Below are 22,101 nucleotides of genomic sequence, written 5' to 3'. Positions count from 1 at the left end.
ATACCAAACATTAAGGAATTAGTTGATAATAATACAATAATAGTAGGGGACTGTAATACAGTTACATCAATGGACAGATCATCTAACATCAACAAGGAAACAATGGCTTTGAATGACACCCTGCACCATATGGACTTAACAAACATTTTCAGAACATTTGATCCTAAAGCAGCAGACTGCACATTCTTTTCAAGTGCACATGGAACACTCTCCAGAATAGATCACATACTGGGTCACAGATCAGGTCTCAACCAGTACTAAAAGATTGGGATTATTCCCTGCATATTTTCAGGCCACAGTGCTTTGAAACTTGAACTCAAATACATGAGGAAATTTGGAAAGGACTCAAATACTTGGAGGTTAAAGAGCATCCTACTAAAGAATGAATGGGTCAACCTTCAGGATATTAAAGAAGAATGAAAAAAAATACAAGGAAACAAAAGAAAATAAAAACAGTGGTTCAAAACCTTTGGGATAATGGCAAAAGTGGTCCTAAGAGGGAAGTATATAGCAAGAAAAATCTTAAACTATCCAACCTTATATCTAAAGAAATAGAAAAAGAACAAAGTCTAAAGGCAGAAGAAGGAAGGAAATGATAAAGATTAGAGCAGAAACAATAGATATAGAAACAAAACAAAACAAAACACAAAACCCAATAGAATAGATTGATGAAATCAGGAGCTGGTTCTTTGAAAAAATTAATAATATTGATAAACCTATAGCCAAACTTATCCAAAAGAAAAGAGAAAGGACCCAAATAATTAAAATCACAAATGAGAGAGCAGAAATAACAACCGATACCACAGAAATACAAACAATTATAAGAGAATATTATGAAAAACTATATGTCAACAATTTAGACAATCTAGAAAAAGAGACATGATTTTGGACCCAGTGCATCAGGCTCACTCTTACCCCCTCCTGGGGCAGATGGCATTTTACTCTGAGAAGATCAGGTTCTCTCTTAACACTTCTTGGTGGAGGAAGAAGATTAGAAAAGTTGAATGAATGCTTTGTGGTCTATGACCTCTGTTGTTGGAGCCCATGAGGTCTGGGAGGTTATTTCTTATTCTGAACACACTTTCCATGACAGCATAGAGGTAATGGCATAGCAGATAGAAATGGAAGAGAGAAACAGGAGAAGACCAGAAGTGGGAGGTCTAGGATCACTTACTTTCTTAATTAATATTGTGGGGAAGCTCCATTAATGGTAAAAGAAATAGTGACTTAACGTATTATTTATAGTTCTAACTATAACTGGTATTTACAGGAACTAAAAATAAAGGAATATAAAAATTAGGAAAAGATAGATAAAGGGGAGGAGAGGGAATAATCATTCTTCATATTTTATAACAGAGCTAAAATATATTTTAAGCATGATGAATTAAGGTAGAACTGACATACACTTATTAAAAATCTATGGAGAGCCTGGGTGGCTCAGTTGGTTAAGCCTGTGACTCTTGAGTCTAGCTTAGGTCATGATCTCAGAGTTGTGAGATCAAGCCCCAGTCAGGCTCTACACTCAGGGGGAGTCTGAGACTCTCTCTCTGTCTCTGTCTCTCTTTGTGCCCCTCTTCCTGCTTGCTCTCACTCTCTCAAAAATAAGTAAATACATCTTTTAAAAAAAGTGATTGCCTCTGCTTCCCTGGACTATCATGAGAAAAAAATAATACATTTCTCCTTCGTTTTAAGTTTGTTACACTCTGATTTTTTCCCATACACGAAAAACAAGGTTAAAACATACTATTTCATAAATAACACATCAGCAAAAACAATAATAACAATTAAAGAAATGAGCTCATGCATTTTATAGAAAGAAACTGAGCCTTCCAGTTTTTAAGAGTTGTTGAGGTCCTCCAATGAGTGCTTATTGAATAATTGCACTTATTCACATTTCTGTGACAGGTCCTAGACGATATGTGTGTTGGTGTGTGTACCTGATGGAGGTGCTAACTAAGCATAGTCTGTAGAATTTAAGTAGAATTCAAATTGGCATCATTTCATTAGGGTGAATAAATATACATACAGAAACAACTACAGAACAACAAATAATAGCACAGTGTAATTTCCAACACTATGGATATATAATAGGTCACTGAGTAATCAGAGTTTTTACAAAAGCTTCCCATTCAGATCTGATGGGAAATGATGCCTTCAGATTGATAAAGAGAAAGAAGGAAAGAAAAAAAAAAACAGTCCTAATTGAGGGAAGAATAGAAGCAAATAATGTGGTAATTTGTCCTTTATTGTTAACTACAGATATATTGGCAGATATAATTGGTAATCTCTTTCCAACAATAACAACAACAATAGCAGCAACAACGAAAGAAAAGCTTTCTGAGGATATAATTTGTGCTCTTTTTTTCTTTTTTCGTCCTTCCTGAATGAGAGATATTAGACTTTGAGGAGCAGCAGCCATCCTACAACCAAAAGGCAAAAGGCAGAAGAATGTGGACACCTGGGTGGCTCAGTGGTTGAGCGTCTGTTTGTGGCTCAGGGCATGGTTCCAGAGTCCTAGGATCGAATCCCTCATCTGCCCCACCTCGAGGAATCTTCTCCTGTCTCTGCCTCTCTCTGTGTATCTCTCATGAATAAATGAATAAAATCTTTTTTTAAAAAAGCAGAGGAATGAAGACATTTGAGGAAGGTGGAACAGGAAGACAGCTAGAACCTGACTACCTGATACAGTGCTGAACACCTGCACTAGCAGAATCAGGGCTGTTTTGTGGAGTATTAAGCTTCTAAAACAAGAGAATAGCTTATGTAAGAAAAAAAAATCAAAATTATTAATACAAAACAAGGTCAAAAGGAATATTTTAGAATGAAAACAAATGCAACAAATTTGATGTAATATGCTTTAGGCCATAATCATGATAAAAAAAAAAAACCCCTGCAAACATTATAGTTAAATAAGAAATATTAAAAGCTTTCCTGGTAAGGTTGGGAGTGAGGAGATCATGCTTGTTATAATCATTTCTATTTAACGTTATACCCAATGTCCTCATCATTGGATGAGGAGAAACAGGGAAACAGGAGGGGGAAAAAAAGAATCAAAATTTGTAAGGATAAGAAAAGAAAAAGTAGGGACACCTGGGTGGCTCAGTGGTTGAGTGTCTGTCTTTGGCTCAGGGTGTGATCCCGGGATGCTGGGATCAAGTCCTACATTGGGCTCCCCACAGGGAGCCTGCTTCTCTCTCTGCCCATGTCTCTGACTCTGTGTGTGTGTGTGTGTGTGTGTGTGTGTCTCATGAATAAATAAATAAAATCCTTAGAAAAAAGAAAGCAAAAAAAAAAAAAGTAAAATCATCAGTGACAAGTTGTGTAAGCAGAAAATACAGCAGTTACTACAGATAAACTGTCCAAATTAATAAGTGTATTATAACTGATCTCTGGATACACAAAATCAAATGTAGTTTTTCATATATCAATTGCAGCTAGGAAATTATGTTAGTAAATCCTACCATGTAGTGTAGCATCCCAAAAAACCACACACTAAAATCATAGAAATAAATCTCACAGCAAGTATCCACCTAAGACATCTATCCTCAAAACTACAGGGGAGTACCCAGAGAAATAAAGACCTGTATCATGCTTGTTGACTAAAAGATCTAATATTGTAAGGATGTCAGTTCTGAAATTTATCTACAGATTTAGTGAAATCTCAAACAAAATCCCAGTACTTTTTGAAATGAGAACACTGACAAGATGTTCATGTACATGGAAATATAAAGGGCCAATGCAATTTTGAAGATGAAAGAAGAAGCCAACCACCAGTTATTAAAATATATAAAATTAAATTAATTAAGGCAATGTGGCATGGGCCACCTGTCTCCCATTCTAGGTGCCACCCACTCTTCCTGGTGCCTGCTGGTGCCACTCTCTCTCTCTGTTGCCATCTTCATACAGAATCCAACACTATGTACTGCATTGCTCTCCTATCTGGAAACCCTTCTGAAGTTCCAACACCTCACATCAGACCTCTGTCCTGCTTCCTCCCCAGGGATATCTTCTCCCTATTCAGGTTCTGACACCCATGCCAGGTTGCCCCGTGTGTTCTTGTCCTCTTTACCCCTGTGATGGCTAATGCTACATGTCAACTTCACTAGGCCAGAGTATCCACATATTTGGCCAAAGATTATTCTAGATGATTCTCTAAAGGTTTTTTTTTTTTATGAGATTAACATTTAAACCATAGACTTTGAGTTAAGTAGATTTTCTTCCATGGTGTGGGTGAGCCTCAACCTATCAGTTGAATATAAAAAGACTAACTTCTTTTTAGTCTTAATTTTTAGAAGAGGAAATTCTGCCAGCAGACTGTCTCTGGACTTAAACTGCAGCATAAACCCTTTCCTGGGTCTCAAAATTGCTTGCTTAATATCTACGTATATTCTATTGATTTTGTTCCTTTGGAGAACACTGATCAATAATCCTTCCTTGTATTCCAGCACCCATGCTGATCTATCCCACTTCTGGATACTCTCCTAACACTGCTTGAGCTCTTGGGCTTCTCCATGTTACTCAGTTCCCTGTAGTTCCTCTCAACAGCTAACCTTTTCTCCCATCTACCCACATACCTACTTGCTTGGCCGCATCTAACGGCTCAGGATTGAATTATTCAGTTAGAAAAAAGGAAGACAAGACCACAGGAAGAAAAGAGAAGGGAAGCAAAGGGAAAGGGAGAAGGGGAAAGACACAATTGAAAATTTGATAAATCTTGGAAAATGAATATTATATTGGACAACATATATCTATTGTTGTAGAGTAAACGCATATGCCAATTATATTTTCACACTAAGTTTACTTATGTCTAGGGTTAGATTAATAAATGCTATTACAGAACATTTTGGCCTTGAAACTTAAGTTGACTTCATATTATCTGCTCTAGACAGAGACAAAGAGTATTTTTATTGACTAAATATCTAAAATGTTTTTTGGTTTGTTCAACCATGTAGCGAATGCAGGAAATCCTGAAAGTGATTTTAAAATATATGATTTCTGTATCTAATTTTTAAATTTACTATTCAATTTGTGGATCCAACAAACAACTGTCTGAATTGGTTATTTTCGTTGGTTTTTAAACAACACATTTACTTTACTTTTACTTTTTCTCAATGTTACAGCCTGGTTAATATATGTATATACACAACTCATACAAGACAAAAATTACAGAAATGGCCCAAGTAGTGCCCAGAGCTCTGTTAGAAATAGTGCTACTGAACTAAAACCTGGTGAGTGATAAAAGCTAAGCAGGAAATCTTTTTGCAATTGGCCCTAAGAAAAATTTAAACAAATATTACTTAAAAACAAAATAAAAAAATCACAAGACTCTTGTAGCACTGACGTGTTTAATTTCTGTTAGTCAACTTCCACATAAAATTATAATCTAATCCCAATGATATGTCAAGCTTGCTAAATTCAAAAGATATCTTTCACCAATATCATTTTTGAGAAGTAAATGACAGTGATATAAGTTACTTGAAGGGGAGGAAAGATGGGGTGGGGAGGTGGAAGTGAGAGAAAGACATATATCCTTGCCATCAGTAAAGATATACCTTTTTTAGAATAGGCTAATTTGTGGAAAAGATACTTATGTGGCTTTCTCATGAGTGGAAAAGCACATTGTTTTCATAATTGTGTATGTTTCTTTAGGACATGGAAGAAAAATCACTTGCAGACCTAATGTATTAGACACCTAATAACTTCTAACAAGTTCACTACATTGGATATGTTTATGTGGTCACTCAAAATATCAGATGTATTTGCAAGATTACACCTTTTCTTCCACCTTCATCTTTAATGGCATTATTTGTTATTTGCCCGATCAATTGTTGATAACCCATATCATAGAAGATCATATTAAAAATATGGGAGATATTGCTAGGACAACATCACTAGAACTCTTTATGCAAAGGTGCTAAGGATAAATATTTTATATCAAAGGAATAAAAGTGAGACTTCTAGTGTCAGTTCAGGCATGCACAGAACAGGAAAGGTGTCACACCCACAACCTCACAATTAGAGAATGCAACTTATAACTTTTCTCAGAGTGACCAATGAACCAATATTAATGGGCAAGCAGCTAACTGGAAACCTGGAGAAGGAAAGGCTCCTTCAGAGAGAAAAAAGAACTTGGATATTTACTCCCATGGGGCAGAAGCCACTCAATGCCATATAAGTTTGTAAAATGATTTAGGTAGAAATATTTAACAGGTAGCTAAAGATCAAGCATGGGTTGGCATGTGAAGCTTCTGAAGGTGGCAGACAGAAGGGAGTTTACACCGCTTGCAGCCCCACCTGGCAGTCTTAGGGAAGATTAGAGCGAATCTTGAAAAAGCATGATTGGTGCTGGCTGTAGGAAAACAGAAACCACTGCTCAAATTCTACTCAGATCAGTACCTCTCTCTCCCCCTAAGTAACAACAGCCTTTCTTTTCAGTGGGGAAGGGTAACAAAAACTGTAGCTTAGGGGTATTGATGAAAACTCTTGCAATTGAGAAGGGAAGCAAGAAAGAAAAGCTTCACTCCTGTGGGAGGGGCAGGTCACCCCCAAGACCCAGGTTCAGAGAGCCTGTCTCAGTTTCTTGTTACCATGGTAACAAGCATCTGGTAAAAGTTAGAGTAGAATATATTTGGGAGAACTGCAAGAGACTGATTGTTTCTGGGTAACAGGCAAAAGGAGGAACCAAATCCATGTAGGGAGTAGACCTCCAAACACAGGTTGTCTAGAGGAATTTGAAGCCCTTTGTACATTGAGGGTTAACTATAGCAACAACAAATTTCAAACCTAGTTCTACTCTTGGTACAAACCCCATGCTACAGTCCTAGCAGAAGGAAAGATGCACTCATCTACAAATGTAGAAAATATTTACCTCAGAGCTGACTGTCCTATAATACATTTATGGCCTTCAATAAAAAATTAGGACACAACAAAACCAATAAAACACACAGTCTGAATAAACAAATCAGTCTCAGAACCAAACTTAATATTACACAGATTATTAGACAAATTATTAGACAGGATTATTAAACAAATGAAGACATTTTTTAGGGGCACCTGGGTGGCTCAGTCATTTAAGCATCCAACTCTTTATTTGGGCTCAGGTCATGACCTCAGGGTCATGAGATCTAGACCTGCTTCAGGCTCTGTGCTCAATGGGGAGTCTGCTAGGGATTCTCTCTCCTTTTTCCCTCTGCCCCATGCTCTCTCTCTTAAAGAAAAAAAAAAAGACATTTTTAAAATAAATGTGACTCAAAGGAAATTTTTTTCAGAAGGTTTAAATGTATAGAACCATTATTAATATCAATCCTCCACATAGACCAAAGATATTTTGGTGTTTATAATCTTGCTTTTCTGTGACCTTTTCTCTTATTCTCTGAATATCCTTGTTCTTCATTTCCACTGTCAAACATCTGCTTTTCAAAAAAAGATTGGGATTTCACTCACACTGTAAAATGAATGATAATATGTGATCTCTTCCAATTGGAAAGAAGATCAATTCTTAACTCAAAAGAATAAGCTTCTGGGACACCTGGGTGGTTCAGCGGTTGAGCGTCTGCCTTTGGCTCAGAGCATGATCCCGAGGTCCAGGGACTGAGTCCCGCATTGGGCCTGCTTCTCCCTCTGCCTGTCTCTGCCTCTCTTTCTCTGTTTCTCATCAATAAATAAATAAAATCTTTAAAAAAAGAATAAACTCCTAATGACAGAACTTGGGGCAACCTCAATTTTAACAGTGGAGATTGGTTTAAAGTAAAAGATCTATCCATAGGTTAGTGGTCAGGAATGCTTCACAGTGTTGCTGCTTTCATAATGTCTTCAAATCGTTTGTTTGTTTGTTTGTTGTAATTAATTCTCAATAATTTTGTTTTGGTAAAATCTCCAGAATTATGGATGTTGAAATTGAAGCAAAGAGATGAAAATAGTCCCTGTAAATGAGAGACATTCTTATTCTATAGTAGTATTAATTAGAGTGTATGTGTTTAAATGCCTATCTCTCCACCACTTAAGGAGGGCTCCCAAAGGGCAAAGACTCTGTTTCATAAATGTTTTTATTTTCTGTGCTTAACACATAGCACTCAAAAGACACTTTTTAACATTTTAAAATGTATTTTTTTATTTTAAAATATAAAAAAATACTTCAAAACATCTGAAGCCCTCACTCCCTATCCAATGACCTTAACGAAGCTTTTAAAAATTTTGCATGCATGTTGTTTTCAGTTCTTATTTATAACTTTCACGTTTTTATGAATGGAATTTTTTGGAGTTCTTTTATTCATTTACTCATTCATTCATTCAAAAATAATTGCTAAAGCACCTACTTTGTGTCAGGCACCAGCCAACTGCTGGGAATAAAATAGATAGGTAAAATGAATTCAATTCCTACTTTCCTAGAGCTTATGACTGGTGGGGGAGACTGATTTTTAACAAGTAATCACAAATAAGTGTAAAATTACTCTTTTGCTAAGTGCTATGTTGCTACAAATATAATTGGAGGGTTTTTAAGCAGTGAAGAAGTCGGAGACATTGAAGGAATGGCAATTGAGCCCAGAACTGAATGCTGAGAAGCAGTTAATTTAGTGGGAAAAAGACGATTTTCAGAAGGAAGAACTATCATAGTCCAAGGTTCACTTCATGAAAATGGATGGGAACATGAAGACATGGTGCAAATAAAAAATCTTCAGTCCTTATACTCAAATTTTTCTTCATAGCAGGAAGCCATTCTGCCACTAAATCTCTAATGCTTCTTTTCTAAGTCTGATTTCCTGTTCAAAAATATCAGCTTTCCTACATTGGTGCTTTAGTTTGTCTTCCGATCATCTACCCTTTTTCATAATTTGCTTCTTTGTCTTTTTCCTCCACATTTTCACAGATTCTAAAATGTAACTTCTTTATTATTGATTTGGTTTTTTTGTCACTGTCCTCCCTTAACCTTATGCAATATATGTTTTAATTATACTCTTGCTTTATTTTGCATCCTTGCAAACTTTCCTTATCTTATTCGTGTATCTGCTGAATTCCCACCCCTTTGCTTCCTCCTAGGATTTATATTCCTGTTTATAAATGCCATTGAATTAAGGATTAATATTTGTTCTGTATTCTTGCATTCTGAAGTAGATCAAATAATCTGAGGCATATGTTTTAATGTTCTTTTCCTTCACTGTACATATCACATTTATAAATATAAATTTATTCTTTTATTTTATATTACTTTATAACATTCAATAATTTAATGCAATGTTCTTTTCCTGTAAAGTGTAAGCTCTGTGAGATAATGCCCTTTGTTTTCTTTGCTATATTTCATTTTGCCTGAAAGATATTTGACACTCAATAATTGTTGAAAAAATAAATATTCAAGACATAGCCTTTATTTTTTTACAATGTTTTAAAAATAGCTTTATAATTTTCTCTACTTTTTGAGACAAGATTCCATCAAACTTGTAATATAGTAACCTATCATGTTGGTGTTTTTTCCAAATATCTGCTCGTGGGAATAACGAATCCTCTTTCAGGGCTACAGCTTGAGAATAGTTTAATGTATAATGCCTAGGGTAATTTTCAGATTCTTGCAAGCATTCATATTACATGACTTTGCTATACTCAGGAATATCTTCTCCTATCCTGTATGTCTTTATCAGGGGCTCTATACAGATATTTTTTTAAGATGTCCAGTTTGCACAACAAATGTTTTGAATCATAATCTCTGGGGTGGGTGGACTATTGGTTTCTTTCAAAACAAGAAGTTTCACAGGTTATTCTAATGCCAGAAAGTATCTTTTAACCTATTGAGTTTAAAAACTACAAGTTTTAGCAGTCAGTATAAAAGCTGTTGTCATTTAACAAATAAAATATTCAAATATTTGTTCTTATCCATTCCCCTCTTGTTCTGTTTGTGGGGATGTGAAAGCTGTCTCTTGGTGCACCAAAAACAAACACACACACACACACACACACACACACACACACACACACACAAATATGCAATTGAGAAACAGTTGGTAAATTATCTGGTACAGACTCCATGTCTTCCAGGGAGCAGACAAATGGAATAAAGACATATCTTTTAAATAGATTTTGCTTTCTCAAGTTAATGTCAGTTTTCTTAATCCACTTCCATGGGCCTGAAAGAAACTTAACACATTCCTTAATATGTTGTTTGACAATCATAGCTTGCAAATTCTGAATTATGTCTATTTTTTCACTAGTATTTTAATGAAAGATTGGAAGAAGATTCATCATGGATTCCTTGTCAAACACAATTTCAAATTAAAAATTAATAAGGTCTGACTTAATACATGACTTGACTTGACTTAATGACTTAATACATGAATAACAGATATCATGTTAGTATAAAGATCCCATCATACTGACTTCATGCTTAGGCCAAACTGGCTTTAAGAAAAGGCATTAGGCTTTTCTCCTTATTTAGGTTATAAATTTCTCTCCTCCCTTTTTTTCCTTCTATCCATTTTCTAGTCACTGGTTTTATTCAGGTAACTGAGCAAATATTTTTTTCTTTTATTATATAATGACCATACCTCTCACTTTAAATTTGTATGGATCATGTGTCCTAATCTTCACGTCAAAGGTAGAGCCATACCGTAAGCAATGCATACTGTCATTCCTTTTCATTTATAGTCTGTTTCATTACCTCAAATTTATAGTGATTCACTGTACCATCATAAGGGTGGGGGAACTGTTAATGAAGGACCAAGAACTGCTCAAAATACCATCCTACTAAATTAGTATAATGTTGGTTTGAAACATGGCAACCTAATTGTTTTTTCTCCCCTTACATATGTGTCTCATTGTCTTCTCTGGCAGAAGGTACAAAATATCCATCATTATTTAAGGATTCTAAATTTGCTTCATTCGTATCTTTTCTTCCATTTTCTGGTGCCTTGGTATCTTTTCCTTGATACATTTTCTTCATAGTGATAATTAATACAGCATGTAAAGTAAGTGAGGCAAATTTTAAGCTCTCAATCAAGCTCAAGTAGGTATTTCTGTGAAAAGAGAAAAAAGTCAATTTTCATTTTAATGTATTTAGAACAATATACACTGTTATTCTCCAGTATGCAGAAGATCTTAAAAGAAAAAAAATGATGTTTGAAATTATACATAAAAATAGTAAGGCAGCAATTCTAGTGATTTTTTTTATTGACACAGATGGAACTTTTGAATTATTTTAAAACAATATTAAGCCACAGAAACTAAGGGTAATTAACGATCTACCCAAATGCTTCCCATAAAAGTAAGGTATATTTGGGATGCTTAACTTTCTCAAAGACAGATTAGTTTATGTGTAATGGATACAGATTATTTTTTTCTTTTTAAATTTTTTTAACTTAAATTCAATTTGCAACACATAGTTTAACACCTAGTGCTCATCCCATCAAGTGCCCTCCTTATGCCCGTTACCCAGTCACCCCATTCCGCCACTCTCCTCCCCTTCTGCAACCGTTTGTTTGTTTCCCAGAGTTAGGAGTCTTTCATGGTTTGCCTTCCTCTCTAATTTTTCCCCACTCAGTTTCTCTCCTTTTTCTTATAATCCCTTTCACTATTTCTTATATTCCACATATGAGTGAAACCATATGATGATTGTCTTTCTCTGATTGACCTATTTCACTCAGTCTAATACCCTCCAGTTCCATCCACGCCAAAGCAAATGGTGGGTATTCATCCCTTCTGATGGTTGAGTAATATTCCATATTCCATATATGGAAATATATATATATATATATATATATATATATATATATATATATATATATATCTTCTTTACCCATTCATCTGTTGAAGGACATTGTGGCTCCTTCCACAGTATGGCTATTGTAGACATTGCTACTATGAATATTGGGGTGCAGGTGTCCCGGTGTTTCACTACATCAGTATTTTTGGAGCAGATACCTAGTATTGCTATTGCTGGGTCATATGGTAGCTCTATTTTTAGCTTCTTGAGGGGCCTCCACACTGTTTTCCAGATTGGCTGTGCCAGCTTGCATTCCCATCAACAGTGCAAAAGGATTCCCCTTTCCCCACATCCTCTCCAATATTTGTGGTTAATGGAAACCGATTATAAAGGAAATGAATTGACTGTAAGATCATCAAACTAAATCTATTTAGATAGGAGCCGAAGTTTAGCTTATAGGCTAAATGCAGTCCAAACAACTGCTGCCATGTGATCTACTGGAAGTTTTTAATGAAACTGTATTAAATTACCTAGCACACATGGTCAATTCTTGTGATTCTCAGCTTTGGTTTCACATTAGAATCATCCAAGGGAAAAAAAAAAAAAAGAATCATCCAAGGAGATTTTAAAAATCCTGTGCCCAGGATTAAATAAAATAATTAAATAAAAAATTCTGAACAATTAAATAAAAAATTCTGAAGATGGGATGCAGAAATTTGTATTTTTTAAAGCTCCTCAGATGATTATAATGAGCAAGAAAGATTGATAATCACTGACCTAGGGGCTTAGGAAGCACTTACTCATCTAATGACACAGTTAACTAAATGTTGAAAAGCTTTATGCAAAAAAAAAAAAAAAACCTCGAACAATTATTAGGTTTAGTTGAAGGTGAATGGAATTATATAATTTTGAGCTGTTTAGACTTACATAATGGTGTAGTGTAGCAAAAATAATGAGAGAAGTATTTTAAAACTTCAAATATATTGGTCTCACCCTTGAGTTATGTCAAATAGTTCTACCCCAATGTTAAACTTTTCAGAATTTCTATAGAAAAATAGGGGAACTACTATGCACTTCTGGTTATGTGACTATTGCTTAGAGGTGGTTGGAATGGCACAAACTATGACAGAAGGTCATCTGGTTGGGATCATATAGCATGTAGCTTTTGCAGACTGCCTTCTTGTACTTAGTAATATACATTTGGATTTTGTCTTGTCTTTCTGTAGCTTGACAGCTCAATTCTTTTCTTTGCTGGAAAGTATTGTGTTGTGTGAATGTACCACAGTTTGTTTACCCATTTACCATGGAAGAACATCTCAGTTGCTTGATTTATCTGACAATTATGAAGAAAGCTGCTATAGACATTTATGGGCAGATTTTTGCGTGGGCATAAGTTTTCAGCTTATTTGGGTAAACACCTAGGAGCGATTACTTGACTATATCATCAGCCTATGTTTAACTTAATAAAAAACTGTCAGACTCTTCCAAAGTGACTGAATCATTTTGCATGCCCACCAGCAATGAAAATGATTTCCTGTTGTACCACATCTTGCCAGCATTGGTATTTTTTTTAAGAGCTCTTTATATATTCAGGACACTTGTGTTTTGTTATAAGTTACAAGTTCTTTTCTAATTTATCTTTTCCTTTTGAACTTGCTTAAGTTTTATGACACAGAGTTTTAAAAATATTTAATCAATTTTTTCTACTTTGGTTTTAGGAGTTTGGGTCGTACTGAGAAACACATTCCCACTTCCTAGATAATTAAATGTATTTCTACCACAATTTTTCCTAATACTTGTAGTTTCATATTGTAAATTTATGTGTTTGATTAATCTTCAATTAAGTTTTTTTAAGGTTAAGATACCTTTGCAACTTTTTTTCCCATATAACCATCCAGTTATTTCTCTATGAACAGAAGAATATAGAAACAACGTTTTTTTCCCCCATTGGCCTATATCCAGCTCCCCAGCATCATTTTGTGTCTTCTTAGAGAAGCCAGAAGCTCTTTGAATATAGTTTGAATATAGTTTTTTTTTAGTATTAGAAGAGATTTTAGAAACAAAAAAAATTTAGTACAAATCCCAGATTTTTTTGTTATTCGCTGTATGATTTTCAACAAGTTGAAAACTCTTTGAGTCTTTGTTTCTTCATATTTAAGGAAAAAGGAGAAAACTATCCATCTTCTGCAGTTCCTAAGACTTTTGAAATGAAATACCATGTTGCCTGGTACAACATTAAATGCAAAGTTCATTAAATGGTGGCTATAATAATTATTATTTTTTTAAAAGATTTTATTTATTTATTCATGAGAGAACAGAGAGAGAGAGAGAGAGAGAGAGGCAGAGACACAGGCAGAGGGAGAAGCAGGATCCATGCAGGGAGCCCGACGTGGGACTCCATCCCAGGACTCCAGGATCACGCCCTGGGCTGAAGGCAGGCACTTTAACTGCTGAGCTACCTTGGTGTCCCTATAATTATTATTAAACTGAAAATGACATTTCACTTTTTAGGAATTAATATAGTCAAAGGAAAAATCAATTAATAAATATATTTATGACAACTTACCCATATAATGTAGAATTATACATCCTGCAAAACCCTGGCTTCCCACAGCTGCTGGTCGACCACTTCATACATGCTCTATCAATCAGAGCCCCAAAATATATAGGAGCTGGAATTCCTCCTACAACATGAGTTGAAAAAAGGTTGATCCAAGGAAGAGGTTGCAAACATAACTGGGTGATATTCCATATTGATACATTTTAGATTAAGTAAAAGAAAATTTGGAACATGCTTCCATTGTTTCAACCTACATTTACTCCAGAATCAAGACTGTTAGGAATCTCAAAGGCTCAAATCACGTATAATATAGATACCTGCTACCTAACTCAACCTGCCAACACATATAGAAAAGAGAAGACGGACCATTAAATGCCTATACACTCTGTTCTTATAATTACCAATCAACTTAAGTGTAACTGGTGAAAAGGAGAATGTTGTCAGGAAAACATGGAAGTTATGTTGGTTCATAAGTAATTTTTCTAGGTGAGGAGAGCTGAAAGAGTGGGAGTAGAATTACAACTTCACAGAGAAAGGAAAAACCTCTCAGCTCAAATACTGCAAAGTCAGAAGAGTTTCCAACCCCATTTTTCTTTTTTTTTTTTAATTTTTTTTCTTTTATTTATGATAGTCACAGAGAGAGAGAGAGAGAGGCAGAGACACAGGCTGAGGGAGAAGCAGGCTCCATGCACCGGGAGCCCGACGTGGGACTCGATCCCGGGTCTCCAGGATCGCGTCCTGGGCCAAAGGCAGGCGCTAAGCCGCTGCGCCACCCAGGGATCCCCTCCAACCCCATTTTAAAGAAACTTAGAAAGTGAATGCCAGCCAACACTAGCACTGCTTCCCTGGAGAAGTACAGGCCCAGCCTCACAGAATACTAGGTTCTTAGCAGGTTGTCCTTCTTTTTTGACTCAGAGCTCCACTTCCACCTTCTTGGTGTCATCAGAGCCCACAATCCTGCATTTTCTCCCCATGGATTGTGCACATTTTTAAAACTTCCCTAAAGCAGTGTGTGTTAGGGCCTGTGGCTGAATTTTGTTTCTGTTAATATTCTAATCATAATGTTGCCTGGGTGTCTAGTAGTCTGTGCCTAACACAATTTTTATCTGTAGTTTATGATTTTTCAAAATGCAAAACTTTTTAAAAACACGTATATTGCCTTATAGCAGAAGTACACATCTGCTCTTACTGTTATTTTAATAAACTCTTTGATAAACTCCTAGCTCTAAGCATTGGTAATTTGACCAAAATTTCAGAGACATGCTAGTAGAGATCTATATTGCATATGGTAGAACTAAAGTGTCATGATTTTACTTTGTTCTTTTTGTATTTTATTGAATGCCTTTCAATTTTTATTTTGTTACATAAAAAATGGTGGTGTCTCATATTTTGAAATTTTATTGATTCCATTAACTTTTAATTAGTCTTAATTTTTTGAGAGTGAGAAATCTGAAATGACAAAAAAAACTGGTGTCTGGGGCCACACATATCTGAGGAAGACTGGTACTGAGAAAATGGGTGAGAAATTTGCAGCTTTCCACCCTTTGAAAAATGAAAAATATATGCCAATAATTTGTTTTCCCCATATAATACCGTTGGTTTGGCCAAACTTAATGCATTAAATGCTATAGGGAACCAACTTGGTCTTAAGTCATTGCTAGAATTTTAAAACTTCAAATACTCTATTTTCCAAATATCCTTTTCGGTTTAATATAGACTTCCCACAATTTATGCATGTGTGGTATTCAAGACAACTATTTGTAAATTGAAAGTTTGCTAGACAACATGTATTTTTTCCAAAAAGCACTTAGGTTCTACTGTGGCATATATATTGGACATATCAAAATAGTAAGCTCACATTTAGGATGGCAAAATTCCTTTCTTTCTCTTTTACGTCACTAGGAGAATTTCTTTTAGTCTCGGTTTTATTTCAGCATCTAAGGGGGAGTTCTAGTTCCCCCCCATTCTATTTTCATCTGCTAGCTTCTGTGGCCTAGCTTATAGGATACAATCTCCATTGTATCTGGAAGCAAGGAACTGCCAGGACAGACAGAGCTGCCAGGTTAAAGAAGGACAAAAAAAGAAGGCTGGTATGAGAACTGGAGTGGAATCGTGCAGCACCTCCATCTTCTTCTCTCCAAATTCTTTATATTTCCTCTTTTTACCTTTGAGGATCTGTGGCCTTCCCCCCAAATATACTTCTTGGACAACTTCTCCATTGCAATAAGCCATAGAGTTATGCTTCTTTCTTTTGCTTCTAAGGATCCCAGGGATTGATCCCTCCCACTTCCTTTTCCTCCTGCCGTCAGTGGTTGCCTCCAAACCATGGTCAATCTTTCACCCCAATCCCTAGATGAATGATACTCTTTTCTTACTTCGCAGGAATAAGCATATTATGTGAATACGTCTTACAAAGGAGCATAGGAGTTAGGCTAGAAGTTGTCGAGCTAACAACAGAAATCTCTGTGGTATAAATGGCAAATAACAATGAAAAAAGGATGATATCCTAAATCTTGTACTAATCACCTCATTTGAATATTTAGAAATAGGACTCTTATCTCTGGAGTCTACAGCCCTACTCTTTAACAATAAAAAGCACAATTTCCTGAGCTTGCTTTCATTCGGAACACTTCCTTAGTCTAAGATGCTCAGTGCTACACTTTAGTTCTCATTTCCTCTTGCATTTTTAACTTCTGGTAAAGGTTAGCTTCCCCAACCCTAGAGAAGTGGGCAGAAGGAAATAGGGCAGCACAAAGTCCACTTATTTCACACAATCTCAGCCTGACTAGATTCCCAGGCCTTCCAAGCTATTTTGGGCATTACCTTCTTAATCTAGAAGGAAGGCCCTTCACTCTGCCTATGGGAAGTAAAATTCCTAAGTCTGAAAGTAGAAAAACTTTGGATATAACCTATGTTTGTGTTAGAAAGACAGTAAAACAAATATGATGACTTCTTATTCAAGATTGACTTTAACCAGAATTAATGATCAAATTCTCTTTTTAGTTTTTCTCTCTTATTTTTTTATTTATCACAAAATAACAATTATTGTTAATTATACCTTTTAAAAAATTTCTTGTGATTGGAAATTAATTACATTCAGTCTGTGAGCTTTGATATGAAAATTTATATCTTAAATTTTTAATCTGTATATTTACCATACCTAATGCTCGTATAGTTAGTGAATGGAAACCCACCGCAAGGGATTTCAGTTCAGGTTGAACATTTCTGAAATAAGATAAAGGTGAAGACACATTAAACATCTCCAAAATTCCAAACCATGTTCAATATTAAAACACTTCTCGGTGGCATTGTCCTTCATGATCAGATGAAAACCCTCAACTGAATGGCTGACATTATTTCAAGTTATATTTTCAGTTGTTTTAAAAGGCAAATAGCAGAGTGATAAGTTACTCTTCTCTTATTTATTCAATATGTTGAGATTTCAAGATGGTTTAACATTTTCACATTTGATACTTTGAAATCCTATGAGTTTGTGGTTGGAACAGACTGTATCATGCCTATCAAGAAACAGAACTCATGTGACCCATTCAGTTGACATAGGCCATATGATACAGCGGATACCTTTATTGACGTCTTGGTATGAGAGCTCTTTTACTGTCTTATTTCTGCCATTGCTGCTAACAACAAAGTTCACTACTATGATTCATAAATTGTCAAAAGACACTTGTATTCTAGTGTCTAGTGTATTTAAATATCATTTTAAAGGAAGTAAGCACATTTGTATACTTTCTTAGAAATTAACTCACTCTTGCATTTAGAAATTTGTCTCCATAATTCCTTTTTTCTTTGTTCAAGAAGACAATGACACTACCATATCCTTCTGTGATATCCCTGTGATAGCCTAATACATATCACGTGAAATGAGTTATCCAGTAGCAGTGGCAGGATGGGGAGGAGGTAACTGAGACTCAGTAATTCTGTCTTTCTGGAAATATTTGATTAAGTGATACAGAGGTTAGTGTTGTTTTTCTTGAGCTAGTTGAATGACTGTATTTGTTCATATAAATGAGTGGAATTAGTCATTCAACAAACATTTACTAAGTGGCCCTAGGATATTTTATGTTGGATCTTGTTCTTGATAAATGACGTTATTTTTAAAAAAAAGATTTTATTTATTCATGAGAGACACACAGAGAGAGGCAGAGACACAGGCAGAGGGAGGAGAAACAGGCAATATAAATGGTGTTTTATATTGACTAAGTGACTTAGAGAAATCATATAACCTCTCTTAGCATTAGTTTCCTCGGTGTTTGGCTATCACTCCCACGTGGTTCAGATCATTCTTAAAAAAAAAAAAAAGATTTTATTTATTTATTTGAGAGAGAGAGAGAGTACAATCTGGGGAGTGGGGAGCTACAGGCAGAGGGAGAAGGAGAAGCAGGCTCCCCGCTGAGCAGAGAGACCAATGTGGGATTCTATCCCAGGACCCCAGATCCTGACCTGAGCTGAAGGCACATGCTTAACTGATGGAGCCACCTAGGCACCCTGGTTTAGAAAATTCTTTAATCACATCCAGTGTCTTGCTCCTTTTACATCAATCAAACTCTTCCATTGTGTGCCCTATTCCAGCAAAATCCTTAGATCTTATGTTAGGAATCCCTTCACTTTCTTAATTTTAACAAAGCCTTGCTGCTCCCTGATGGTTGTCTTTCCATGCAACTCTTCCAGTGAGGGCTCTTTTCCTCCCACAGCCTGTACTCCTACCCTGTAGGTATCCTTCTTCCTCCTTTTTTTTTTTTTAACCACCTCCAGACCTAAGTGCCTCTGAACAACCTCTAACTCTCCTCAGGACATGTGCCATCCTAATGTACCATTCTCTAACTTCCTTGCTGCAGTATCTACAGATACTAGTATCTTGATCACCACCACACTCATTCCTTGGAGATTTTAGTACTATGCTCTCTGTCATTTTTTTTCCAAAACCATATCTGCCACTTTTTCTTAGTTATTACAGTATAATAATCCATGTGGACCACCATTCAATGCTCTGGCCTCCAGGTTTCTTGACCTCTACATTCCTTTTGTCTTACCTCACCCACTCCATGGTCATGCTAATCAGTACATACTTCCCTAATTCTCAGTTTTGAGTACTCCTTCATCATAAGCACTTCTTAACTTTTAAATTCACCCTCTCCAATAAATCAACTCTATCAAGCCTCAGCCTTGCAGGGCTCTCAAGGCCCTTGACACCCTCCACCTTATCCCAGGTCATCTCCAGTTTTATGTCCTCACTTATTTCTCACCATATTCTCTTGTTATGATCCCTCCTTTCAAAGACCCCGGGCTTTCTTGTCCTCATTCTTTATTGTCCCAGGTACCAAAAAATGCTTTCATGCAATGCCTGCCTTTTTTGTACCTGTACTTAAAGAAGTGCTGGCTGGAGAAAATCATTCAAATATTCTGACTAATCTCATTTTAAATTAATAAGAACAAACTCTCAGGGCCTCCAATACAATCTGCTCTATTTTACTAGTCCATTTTCCCAGTGTATTTTCCCAGCCTTTGAGTTCCCATTTCTTGATATCACCTCAAACCTCTTCTTTTCCCTCCTCCTTCTTAGGTGATTACCTTGCTTTTTATTGAACAGAAAAAGTAGAAGCAATTAGAATGGGATTTAAATACCCTCGTGTATCATTTTTTTACCCACATAAAAGACATTCCCTTCTATTACAGAGTAAATTCTGTGTACTTGTTCATATCACTTTCCATCTTTCCCTTTAATTGTTCCTCCTCTTTCCTGCACTATTAGTTTCCTTCATCTCTACTGAACAATTCTCATCAGCATACAAGTATGCTATAATATGTAGTATAAACAGAAATCATGAACTCATACCCCTGCTAACTTACTGTACCTTTTCTCTGCTTTTTTTTTTTCTAACACTACAGCACTAATATAAAGAACTTTTTTCCTACTGGGTATCTGCACTTCCCCTTCTTGCATTTTTTTCTTGATCCTTTGCAAAGTAGCCTTTCTTTCCTTCCATCTTTATGCATTATTTTTATTAAGACTAGTCGTGACTAGTACATAATGAAATCCAATTTCTAACTTCCTAACTCTTAACTTTCATGACTCACCCTCTTGGTTTTTCTCCAACCTCATGTTTCCTCATTCTCAGTTTTCTTCAATGGATTATCCTCCTATTCTTGGTTTCTGAAGTTATACTGCTGGATCTTGGTTCTATAATCTTATTTCTATCTGTACCCAATCCTTAGAAGATCTCAACAGTACCATGGAATTAAACAACATCTGTATGTTCCTGATTCCAAAATTTATATCTCCAGCTCCAAAGGGAGACATCTCAGACTTACAGGGATAGAACAAAGTCTTGCTTCTCCACTTTCTCCAACATACCCTTCCCCAGTCCTTACAGTTTGTTCAACCGTACCACCATCTTCTCAGAGCTAGGCTAGAACCTTGGGATGATCCTTAAATTTTCTTTCCTACATCCCACATTCAGTCCATCAGCAAATCCTATTTTGCCTTAAAAACAGAAGACTGAGGGACACCTGGGTGGCTCAACTGTTAAGCATCTGCCCTTGGCTCAGGGCATGATCCTGGAGTTCCAGGATAGAGTCCCGCATCAGGCTCTCTGCATGGAGCCTGCTTCTCCCTCCTCCTGTGTCTCTGCCTTCTTTCTGTATCTCTCATGAATAAATAAAATCTTAAAAAAAAAAAAAACAGAAGACTGAGACTCATATCACTTTCTACTTCCTTTACCATCACCATCCTTAATTAAACTCCCATCTTGTGAAGAGCTATCAGAGTCTTCTGCTCTCCCTGATTCCATTCTTGCATCCCAAAAATTTGTTCACCACTCAAAATCCAGTGATCTTCTAATTGGATAAGTCAGTTGTATAATTCTAATGCCCAAATGTCTCTGCCAGCTTCTCAATACAATTAGAATAAACTTCAAAGTTGTGACCGTGACACACAGGATGTGTATTTTCTGGACCATACTCTTTATCTGTCCCCAAATCAGCATAGCTTGCATACTCATTTTTTTTTTCAGCTTTCTTAGCAAATGACTTTCAATGCACAATATTTGGATTAGTACCATTTACTTGTCCCCTTTTATATTCTTATGCTGATTTATTTTTCTTCCTAATGCTTAACACTTATATTTTATATATTTACTTGCTTATTTATTTATTGTTTCTTCTCTTAGACCCATCCAGTCCCCCATCCCTCACTGCCACTGGAAGCTAGTGAAAGCAGGACCTTTATTGTTTCTGTTCACAGTTTTATCATTAGCACCTAGAATTGGGCCTGCCACACAAAATGAATATATTGAATGAGTGCATATCATCACTCCTGCTTAGTCTAGTTTTAATAACAGCCTTATGATGTAAATAATGGAAAATCATTAACGGACTGAGGTTTATATTTTTACTCTACAGTCTGCTTCACAAAAGTTTTCTTTCAACAAAATCAAAGGCTGGAAAGATAAGTAAATATTTTTGAAAGTGGTTATGTCTATCTTAACCAGTTAATAAGATAAAATATAGATGTCATTAATGATGAAACCATGATCTCCAAACCTGCTTTCACCCTGCAAAAGATTTAAATTAAAAAGCTAAGACTTATTGAGATAAAGCTAATACAGTTTTGAGAGAGGATTTTTCTGATAGCTAGTGAACCTGTAATCTGGCAATTATAGAAGACCTCTTTTTCAGTAGACATTTTATATTAAGGTGGAGATAAAGCTGTGGAATAAATCAGTGAACATAATTTAACAAGATTTGGGGTCAGAGTAGAATTAAACAACTATATACTCAGTTTACTCATGTATATTCATTTTTAACAAAGTTTAATGCATTTGTTTTCTTTCCCTTC

The 22,101-nt window shown here is 35.8% G+C and overlaps 1 protein-coding gene across 3 annotated transcripts in view; it reads right to left on the bottom strand.

Annotated features, from left to right (window-relative positions):
* Positions 1 to 9,083: 9,083 nt before the first annotated feature.
* The window catches only part of SLCO1B3 (solute carrier organic anion transporter family member 1B3), a 90,302-nt gene continuing 77,284 nt past the window's right edge, over positions 9,084 to 22,101 (bottom strand). For all 3 annotated transcript variants that reach the window (XM_055318647.1, XM_055318646.1, XM_055318645.1), the window contains 3 exons: positions 17,407 to 17,471; positions 14,253 to 14,370; positions 9,084 to 11,000 (listed from right to left, as the gene is read on the bottom strand). In XM_055318647.1, the coding sequence (XP_055174622.1) occupies positions 10,787 to 11,000; positions 14,253 to 14,370; positions 17,407 to 17,471 (397 nt within the window). In that variant the 3' untranslated portion in view covers positions 9,084 to 10,786. The remainder of the gene's footprint in view (positions 11,001 to 14,252; positions 14,371 to 17,406; positions 17,472 to 22,101) is intronic.

The sequence above is a fragment of the Nyctereutes procyonoides genome, unplaced genomic scaffold, assembly GCF_905146905.1.
Source record: "Nyctereutes procyonoides isolate TBG_1078 unplaced genomic scaffold, NYPRO_anot_genome, whole genome shotgun sequence".
Taxonomy (NCBI): domain Eukaryota; kingdom Metazoa; phylum Chordata; class Mammalia; order Carnivora; family Canidae; genus Nyctereutes; species Nyctereutes procyonoides.
This window is presented reverse-complemented; position numbering and strand designations above follow the sequence as displayed.